Raw genomic sequence first — 10,942 nt, forward strand, 5'->3', positions numbered from 1 at the left:
AGTCAGGAGCCACATATGGAAAGTAAAGACTTTAGGTAAAACTGGTGGGCTGCTAGACAAATGGCCTGGACACTCTGTCATAAAGCCTACTAGAAAGAATATTAAATCAGAGTGTGATTATGCTTTGCTGGAGGAAGATACTATATGGAGAGGCTGCACTGATGATGATAAATAATCTTTGCTTAGGCCATATAATCATGCCCCTCTAATTCCTGACTATTTGCAGCAAATTATTTTTCCAGAGTCTCTCCTCTTTTGGGAATTTTTCACATGCGATAAATTTAATCGAATAATCAACACTGTTTGACGTGCAACAGAAATCTAAGAGCCAATTACCAGAAATCTGTCAAGACCACTATAGTCAAAACAAGGCTGACATTTCTATCTGCGATAATTTGTATCTGGTGGTACGGCCCAGTGCTGGGAGGTGTGAAAGGAGGAGGTGGGTTGAAAAGCAGCTTGCAGATGAGCAGCAACTGTGGGCAGATTGAAGCACTGTAAATTCACTCCTGCATCTAAATCAGATGTTAATTCAGATGTGCCAATCATCTCCATGGCCACAGGTGTATAAAATGCAGACTGCTTCTACAAACATTTTTGAAAGAATGAAACGCTCTCAGGAGTGGTATTATAATAAGATGCTACCTGTGCAAAAGTCCAGTTTTGAATTTCCTTACTACTAAATTTTCCATGTTCAACTGTTAGTGGTAAGTCGTGATAGAGTGGGGTCAGCAGATCCTGAGGCTTTCTGCAGAGTCATTAGCTACATACAGGTGTTCAATTAAATATGTGTGCACTGCTTCTCATGGACTTTTTATTTTGTTCTCCATTTAAATGATAAAACAACTTGAGAGATGTTGACAGCATTGTAGTGATAATTAACATGTTTACCAAAAATGCTGTATTAACTTTAAAACAATATTTGAGATGCTGCCTTTCTTTGAACAGTCTGGAGTGCAGAAGTGTACTGTGAGAATAATTAACCTTCTTTCTGTTCTCTCACGTCTTTATCTCAGCAAACAGTAAACATTTAACCTCTTTTGAGTTCCCATTCGCTCTAACTTCTTTCATTCTGTCATCACTGTGTCTGGAAATCGCCTGAATGTTATGATACCAGGAGCTGTGCTTTTGGGGGAGTGTTGCATCTGAGTATTACGCTTTTAGTTCTTCGTAAATTTAGAGCTTTTTTTCCTGCTTTAATCCGAGGCTGCATTAGTCTGCCTATAGATTTCCTAGTAGTCTTTATATTTGGGTTGCAGAAATGCAATCCCCTCTCTTTGAGCAAGGCGTTACATTTCTCTCAGCTCCAGGGCTGCTGTTATGCTGCTGACCTCTGACCTGCTTGCAAAAGCAGCTGCAGGGATTAAATTGAGTCTGACAGTTTACATTGGCCTATTATAGTGGGGGTCACTCTATAACCGTAAAGTCCAACATTTAAATCCTACATAACATCCTTTTGCTGTGGAGGGGCGAATGAGCCAAGCACTGAATGTAAAGTGTAATGCAAACGGCCTCACTGAGGGCCAGCTGTGCTCAGCAGACAGCGAGTCCTGACACTTCAGGCTCCATACATCCTCTCTCCCGCCATGTTTTTCACTGGACTTTGCTATTTTGAAATGTTGACTGGTGTAATGGAAGCTAATGGGACAAAACTAAATGTTGACTTAGGGTGAGCTGTGCAGTGGAGCGTTAAAACTGATTAAGCTGATAGGGCTTCTTCGTGTTGGGGAGTGCTCGTTGCAGCACGATGCTCGTTCGGGGGTTAATGCCGTCATCCATGCGTGAAGGCACAAGTGGGCAGCCCCAAGAAGAGCTGGCTTCTCTTCCGTTTGCCAAGTAGAATTTAGGTTTTCCTCTTTAGGCATCTAATGGAGATAACAGCTTGTTATTCAGAGGGCTACACTTGCACGGCCACAGTTACGTTGCCGCTGATCAGCGCTCATTAAAGCCGTCCCATTGTGCTCTGTCTGCCAGCTACAAATCTTTTCTTTAAAAAAGCTGGCAAAATGTTGCTAATGTAGCTCATTTTAAAGTTTTTTTTTCCTGGGCAGTGTTTTTCCTGAGCATTTATAGTTTCTCACATTTGTCTTAGCAAAAATGTGACATTTTGGGTTATTATATCACCATTATGTTCGCAGCACCCTTTCAGGACTTGTACATTATGTTTACTGTTTGACATAAGCCAAAAAGACATGAAGTGTCATGATGATACAGAACCCAAGTTAATTAGCTGGATTTCAAAAGCATTAAAAGTCATGTCAGACATTAAAATCAAGTTATGGTTTAGAAACACAGAGAACACCTTGTTCTTATTATTTGTGTCCTTAAATTTTGTTGTTTTGTTTTGCTATCAGTTATGTCAGTCCATGACAACTAATGTCAAAAGTCTGTTTGTATCCATACAGGTACAGTGTACCCAGTGTTAAAAAGGTAAATATATTCCCAAGAAGCTAAAAGGTGTTTCTTGGTTTAAATAATTGCAGTTTGAGGAGACAGTCTGTTTGGGGTCTAGTAAACAAACAAGTTAGCATATTGATTTAACTCTTAGACTTGATAAAAAGCATTTGGGCAAAATTCAGGAAGAAGGTTCTAGGTTCAGTCTTTGCTTTGCTGTCTGCTTGTCTGAGGCAGATATGAGAGAAAGAAGATTCAAGGGTTCAGTAAGAACAAGCAAGTATTTTACAAATGCCTCCCTGTTTCAACTCATTAAATAATAATATTTCAAAAAAAATAGTCATTCTTTAACTTTATACTAAAAAATGTTGCCAAGAATCAGAAGTGGTACTTGAATCAAAACCACATGGGTACAAATTAGCACCCATTGTCGAATGGCAATACCTTAGACTACTGTTTAAGCTGTAGTACCTCTTCATGCCTCTTCTTCATCTGAGACAAAAATGTATGAATAATAAAGATGAAAATTTGACTGTGAGGCCAGATCAGGTTAGTAGTTAGCCCACAAGCTACCAGTGGTTTGAGAGTTAAGCCTAACATAATGGGCCCATTTTAATAAACCATAAAATCCTCCATAGTGTTTTAGATTCTCCTGAAGTAAGAGAGTGAATTCATGCAAGTCAGAGTGTGCTTTTCCCCTGAACAATCACAAGCTTTTTCATTTCGTAACCACTGGAAATGATTTCATATTTCTGACAGCTTAGTTAGATAGTTCAGATCTGCTTCTTACGTTTATGAGTCTCAGTTAGAAGATAATTTGATATGTGGTTATGTATTTATTTTGTTTTGTTGTTTGAGTTTTACACTTATTTTTATTTATTTTTTTCCAAACGTTTAAAGCTGTTACACACACAAAAAAGTTGACCTGGTGTTTCAATCTTTTACTCAAGTCACTGTGATTGCTTTTGCTTTGTATTTGTTTCTTCAAAATATGAAATTAAAGCTGTATCATACATTGTTAGTTTTTTTCAGTCATACTTCTTTCTCTGAAATTTGAGGTTAACTTAGTGTAAGAAAGTCTAAGGAGCTTGGAAAGGAAAGCGTCTGGTTTTCTTTAAGTTTCCTTGACGACATTTCACCTCTCATCCGAAAAGCTTCTTCGGTTCAAAAGAGTAATTGGTGGAGAGTTTGAGATCCCTCCCAAACGCCTTACTGCCCACTCACATCCCGGGCCATATGACCTCAGTAAATCACATGATAGGGTGGGGCTAGGTTTCACAATGGGTTACCTGAAACTTTTGCTAGTTGTAACCCACACCTGTTTTCACACTTTAGCCCGTGTGATTAGGTAGAGGATCAATGGGGGGTCCATGACCCTCTTGCGGACACTCCCATAGGGCTTAAAATCTGGGACTCTCCACCAATGGCTCTTAGAACTGAAGAAGCTTCTCGGATCGGAGGTGAAACGTCTTCAAGGAAACTTGAAGAAGTCCAGACGCTTTTCTTTCCAAGCGCCTTAGACTCTGATGACCTGGATGACTGAGAACCTTCACAGACTTAGTGTAAGAAAGTATTTATAGTAATTTTATGCAGCTTATCTGCGTGAAGAGCCAAATATGGAAAGTAAAGACTGTAGGTAAAACTGGTGGGCTGCTAGACAAATGTCCTGGACACTCTATCATAAAGCATCCTAGAAATAATATTAAATCAGAGTGTGATTATGCTTTACTGGAGGCGGATACTGTGGAGACTGATCAATATATTATTTTTCAAACTGATACCAACCCTGAAATGCCAATTTATTAGCCTAAAAAAAAAGCATAATCACATTTCCCTAACACTTAAGTGTAGTTACTTTTTTACTTGTTTATGTCTTGTCTGACTCTATTCACGTCATCTGGTTACTTTGTTTGTGGCACTTAAACATTTGTTTGCAAAGTGCCCTGTGGTGGACAAGCTATGCAGCATCAACACTCATGGCTGAGCGTTCTTTCTCTCTTCTCTATAAATCATTCTTAACGTCGTTACCGATAGATCAGCGAGTTGTTAATATTGGCTGAGAAAATTGACCCAACAATGAATTTGCTGGGCTCTATCTCTGTCCAGTGGCGTACTGTGGTCATGTCAAATATGTAAATTTTCTGCTTTGTATAAGGCAAGGGGCTCCCAGATTACATAAAATGCCGTAAAGGAGATTATTTAAAAAGTAGTAGTGTCTTAGCAGATTTGTTTTGTTTACAAAACTATCACTAGATCACCAAGAGACATCTGTATCATTGTTGTTTTACTTTCAGAGGCATCCCCCAGTCCTGTTAAGACCTCCCCAGAAGCATCTCCTATGACCTCCCCACGACAGCGCCGTGACTCAGACCGCTACTGCCAGCTATGCAACGCCTGGTTCAACAACCCTGGCATGGCTCAGCAACATTATGATGGCAAAAAGCACAAGAAGAACGCTGCCAGAGCAGATCTCCTGGAGCAGCTGGGAAAGACCCTGGACATGGGAGTGATGAAAGGTAATATGAATACATTTTCAGTACATCAGTTCATTTTCAAACTATGTTCATGCGTTTGTGAAGGTGCATTATCAGATACAGTTTGTAAACGAAGTTCAAAAAAAGTTTTCCAGCCTTTTTAAGGGTAAAAAATTCTTATACTGAATACTGTACAATCTTATTGTACAGTATATACAGTATATACAGTTCTAATTTCTTTTGAGGTGACACATACCACCACTCACAATAAAAAAATCACAATGAAATAACTGTAAGCCAATAGCAGAGTTGCATTACTGTGAAAGGTAATTTCACAATTTGCATTATTACGTTATCAAACAATATAACTATGTATCAGCCGATAGCAAGTCAGCACATTTAGCCATTTAGTTCAAACTGAGCCTCTGAATAGCGATGACAGGGACTGGCTTTGGCTGCGGTGCCAGATCAGCCTGCCTTACAATTTCAAAAACTGCTGGGGTTTCCCTGCATAACCATGACCAGTAATCAGCAGGTCTCTGGCTGAAAATGGCTTTTTGATGCCACAGATCAGAAAGACAAGACTAAGTCAAATAATCACAACCAAAGTAAGCAGAAGAGCATCTTCGAACGCACAACCTAACAAAGCTTGAACTAGAACTGCTACAGCAGCAGAACAACAATTCCAGCTTTCAGTCCTATCTGTGAAGGGAATAGAAGATTGAGAAAACTTAGCCTAGTTTGATGAAATCTTTAGTTTTGCTGTGAAATTTGGATGGTAGGGTCAAAATTAAATGTAAAAAGCATGAAAACAATGACCCATCCAGCTTTGTATCAAAGGTTCAGGCTGCTGGTGGTGGGTGTGTAGTGTTGTGGGGCATATTTTCTTATCATGGTTTGTGCCCCTCAATACCAGCTAAGCACCATCTAAATACCACGGCCTATGTAAGCATTGGTGCTGCCCACATCCATCTTTTATCACCACAGTGAACTCATCTTCCTATGACTGAATCCAGCATGTAATAAAGCTCAAACTGGTTTCTTGGACGTGTGTTTCACTGCAAAATAAATGACTTCACTAAGATCTGGTGACTGATCTCAATCCGATAGAACACCTTTGTGATACGGTGAAACAGGAGATTGTGCCATATTGACTGTCATGTCAATACGGACCATAGTTTCTGAGGAATTTTTTCAGCACCTTCTCAAATCTGTGCCACAAAGACTTTTGGTAGTTATGAAAGCAAAAATGGGATCCAACTAGGTAGGGATAAGTAATGTCTCATTTAACGCTGCAGGTAATAAATGTGACTTGCATAGCTTAATATTGATGAGCAACAGAGAGCAGTATTACATTTGTTAATAGCTGTGACTATTTCTAAGCCCTGCTCTGTGGAGCTGAAAAGTAACCCTCTTGACTTCAGCTGTCAGCTTGACTCTTCATGGAGCCCACCAGCATGTCACAAGCTGTTAATTTTACAGAGGAGGAGGGGAGAACTTTCTTGCTTATCATTTCCCAGTTACAATATGTCAATAACAATTACACAATATTATTCCAGCTGGCAGAGTGCTGGCTGCCAGAAGAGCACACGGAGCCCAGAGGTGTTGTAAAGGGCAGCAGAGTGTGACTGCACCAAATGGGAGAAACAAGTCTTCACAGCTGATTGGCCATGGACCTTCTAACTCAGAGCCTGATTGGCTACTTTTGCTAGTTGAGGGCAAACTGGTTGGTTCTGCTTTGTTCAGCTTTGTTATGCTGCCCAAGCTTTTGAGTCCACGATGTTTGTTTCAGGAACATTAAACATGGTGTGTTTGACTGCCGATGTTTGCAACTTCAGTTACCAGTACCGCATTTAAACCTATAAACAGGGACATAAATACACTTATGATTCAAAGAATAAATTCACCATTGTTTTGGACAATAAGCAGATAATAACAGTATTAACATAGATATTGTGCTGTAATGTGTGTTGGTGGGGATGGTGGTTCTGTACTCTGTGGGTTACATTTTGGCTTGGGGGAGATTGGGCCATATTAAAATTAGTAGGTTTACAGTTTATTTTGAGAATCTTTTACCAGGTGACATTGAATGGTGACCAGTGGCTGGGAGAGTGGCTAAGGGGGTAGAGCAGGTCATCTACTTATCAAAAGGCTGGTGGTTTGATCCCTTGCTGCTCCAGTCTGCATGCTACGATATCCTTTGGCAAGATACTACCCCATTGTGTTCACTGGAGTGTGAAATTTAGAAAGTGCTTGTATGAATGGGTGAATGAGACATGCTGTATAAAGTGCTTGACTGGATATATCAGTATGTATATAAGAACCTGTGCATTAAGGATACATGAGCTAAACTGACTGGTTTCAGACTATGAATATACTAAGAGGCTGCATAAAGCCTTTATTAACTCTACAGGGGAGACACAGAATAAATAAAGGGCTGGAAATGAGCATTTTTTTAGCTCGTTTCTAAATAAGTATTTTTGGTATACAAAGAGATGTTTTCACACCTTTGTATAAATTGGTGAGGTTCAAGTCAGGAGATTATGGCAGTCAATTCGAACATTCATGCCAGTTTTTAAGAAGGATCATTGTCCTCCTGTAGAACTTCTTCTTAGTTCCAGTTCTCAACGAATTGCCTGAAGTCTATGTCCAGAATTTGATTATTCTAAGCCAGATACAACTAAATTAAACTAAATTTCATTAAACTAAATCAAATTGAATTGACCAATAATCTTGTGCTGGGGAAAAAAGTGCAGTGAAGAGTTGGAAGGAGAGATATTTTTTGTTGCAAGATTCCTTTGTTTCCTTTACACGGGGTGTGAAATAAAGCATCAGCATTGGTTACTGGCCATTTTTGAAACAATGTTTCAGTCCAAAGTTTTGCATCACAGGGTGTTTGAAAAGTATGACTAAGGTTTCTAAAGCGACTGAAAAGGAAAGATTTCTAAATGAAGACGTAGTTTGTTAACGGGTTCAGTGTTTTGCAAATGAATCAAAGAATGCACTGCTTCTACAATCCTCTTATAACAAGTGTTGATCTCAATGAATAATTCATTAGAGATTTGCATGTAAAAATGAAAAACAGTTTAATCCCTTTATATCGTTACCTTCATCTGTTCTGCACGGCGCCTGTTTTTACAGTGCATTAAGAGGAGATGAATTTGCCGGCTTCAACAGAGTCATTATGGAGCGACAGAAAATGTCAGCACACTAGCTGTACTATTCAGCACTTGGACTAATGAGCATTACTCTCTGGCGATTATCAATTAGTAATGAAGTGGCAAATTGTCCTATCAGGCAAAACCAGCAGTGTGAGCCCACAGAGAGGAGAATGGGACCGCAGCAGGCCTTGCAGGCGGTCGGGATGCTGCTGCTTCTTTCTGCTTCCTCTCTGCATTTTATCCTTTCATCTTTCCCCCTTTTTTCCTCCCCTCTACCTGACCTTGTGCACTTCTCAACCTGCTAAGAAAATGTGCAGTCTGACTCTGAAGATTGTCCTGTGATGAAATATTCAAAAGCTCTAATAAAATGGAAGGGAGCATCATCCAGTGGTCTTGTTTGTTGTTGTTATTGTGTGTACAGAGCTGTGCAGCATTGAAAAGCTGATGGCAAAGACATAAGGTTGAAGATGGATAAAGAGATGGGCAAGCCATTAGCACTTTTAGCACAAGTGTAGAGACCCTCCAGATGTGTCTAACCTCATGATAAAAGTCTTTGTTTTATAAGTGGTGTACATACAAAAGAGTGCAGGTTAACCGCATGAGCATAGTGTAAAACCGAGGTCCCTGCTCACCAGTCCTCTTTGGCTTAGTTGATTTAAGTTGTTTTGGTAAAACTCCATCTTTGCGCTCTAATAGTCTACTTGATCCTCTGGTCTTTTGTCTGGTGCTCATTCTGTTCAAAGCTAACAGGGAGTAGTATTGAGATGGTGATATAACTGTGAGGACTGTAATGTTTGCATAAATGTAAATGGGATGGAAAATGAATTTGTGGTTGATAGTCCATTAAGACACTAATGGGGACAGATTGTGTAAGCACTTTTGCCCAGTTATCGCTGCAGCAAGTTTAAAACAGATTATCTCTTTTTTCCAGGTTTGCTTTCTTCTTCTTTTCTTATTAAAGTAAAGATGTGTTGGATTTTATCTCAGAAATAGCTAAAGTTGTATTTGTGGTGAACTTTCTTATTTGTGCTGAACTCTCCCCATTCCAGCACTGCTGCTCAGGAATCATGTGTTTACTCTTGTCAGTGTTTACAGACTGTGCCTGTAACTGTGTGGAAATCTATCCATCCATGTTCATGACTGGTTATCCAAGCCACAGTTTCGGGAAATCACTTTCCCAGCTGTCATAAGGTGAGAGGCAGGGTACACCGAGGGCCAGGGTACACCGAGGGCAGGCCGTCAGTCTATCTTAATGTTTCAATTTAAATATAGATTAGATAAACTAAAAAAATAAAATCTTTCAAAAATGCCCCCTTTTATGACTTTTACATCAGAACACATCAAATCAACAGATGACTGCTTTTAAGCTTTCTTTTACTTTCTTGTACTGGCACATAATGGACTTCATGAGAGAGACTGAAATAACACACATGCTATAGACTCCTTTGTTGTCCCACATTCAGTGTTCATAGAGTGGCTAATCGAAACATGAGCTGCATCCCAGGTTTAGTGACTGACAACCAGACAATATGAAGAGAGACACAGCAAACAGCTTGGTTCATCTGACCACCAGCCAGCAGTTCATGTAACTATCTAAGTGCCTGCCAAATGCTTTTTATAGTACTCATAAGACACCTGCTGTCACAGAGATGTGAGCATCAGCAAAGGTAGAAGTCACGGTAAGTGGTAAAGCTCTGTTATATGAGATAAGCATCACCTTTGTGTTGAAGTGGCGTTATACAAGTTTGATCTAATTTAGAACCATTTGCCATCATCATCACAGAGTTGTAAACACTGCCTGCGTGCTGTCATTTTCCTTTATTTATCATGCCCATTTGGGCGATGTACTTTAGCTAATGTGATTTCCAACACCAGCAGACATAAGATACAGTTTGTAATCATCTTGTGCCATGTCAGAGAGAAAAAATATTATAAATGGAATAATGGAATCGATGAAGGACGATGCACAGGAGCTAAAAAAAAGATGAACTACTGCACCACTGTGATCTGTGATTTCCATCTCAGTAGGTTTTCAGCTTTCATATGAGATGAATGATGAATTTGTCCTATCAGTACTGGATATGCAGTAATTGTTCTCATTATTTGTTCAATCAAAATGTTTTGAGACAAAAAAAATGTAATACAAATGTTTTTAAAAAATCTTCGTGGTTTAAATTTGGTGATCTCCCTCTTCTTGTGTAACCCAGATCTGTTTTCTGGGCGGCTGCAATATTTAATCTAGTTTGTCCCTTTGTCCCACTTTTCCCCAATGCCTGTTGGATTTCTTCCTGTGCATCAACAAGCAAAACTTCAACTTTATTTATATGTTTTTATATGTTTATTTAAATTTTTATTTTTTAATTATTTTATTTGCATTTTTTAATCACTCTCTTATATTTAAATGTTCATTTGCTATTTCACCTAGGGTTTGAGAGTAACGAAATTTCTATTCTCTGTATGTCCTGTACATGTGGCAGAATTGACAAATAAAGTTGACTTGACTTGACTTGATTTGAAGTGAACAATGAGTGGTCAGAGTCCCATCATAATCAGTTCCATTTTTGGCAGTGGAGGTTTAGCAGTTCTCAAAGAGTCGTGCTGTACAACGTTATGGCAGTGCTCTTACAAAACATCAGATCTATTATTCTCCAGTCTCACAGTTTTTTAAATAAGTAAAATGATACTTAAGTAAACTTCAGAATGCATTTTCTAAAGAAAATGCAGTGTGAGCGCTGCTAGCCAAATGGTTTGAGTTCAATTTTTATAATTGCTGAATCTTTGTTGAAAAAAATATTTAATATGCTAAAATACACCAAATCATTGACCTGAAAGCCGGAGTGCAGAACTGTTGAAAGCTGAAGTTTACACAGAAGTTGGAATGTAGTGTGTGTGTGTGTGTGTGTGTGTGTGTGT

General features: G+C 39.1%; 1 protein-coding gene across 2 annotated transcripts in view; it reads left to right on the forward strand.

Moving 5' to 3' along the window:
- The window catches only part of zmat4a (zinc finger, matrin-type 4a), a 157,037-nt gene that overhangs the window by 109,178 nt on the left and 36,917 nt on the right, over positions 1–10,942 (forward strand). For both annotated transcript variants that reach the window (XM_005748241.2, XM_005748242.2), the window contains one exon: positions 4,689–4,910. In XM_005748241.2, coding sequence (XP_005748298.1) covers positions 4,689–4,910 — 222 coding nt within the window. The remainder of the gene's footprint in view (positions 1–4,688; positions 4,911–10,942) is intronic.

Source organism: Pundamilia nyererei, unplaced genomic scaffold (assembly GCF_000239375.1).
Source record: "Pundamilia nyererei isolate P.nyererei 1_Seehausen unplaced genomic scaffold, PunNye1.0 scaffold00217, whole genome shotgun sequence".
NCBI lineage: Eukaryota > Metazoa > Chordata > Actinopteri > Cichliformes > Cichlidae > Pundamilia > Pundamilia nyererei.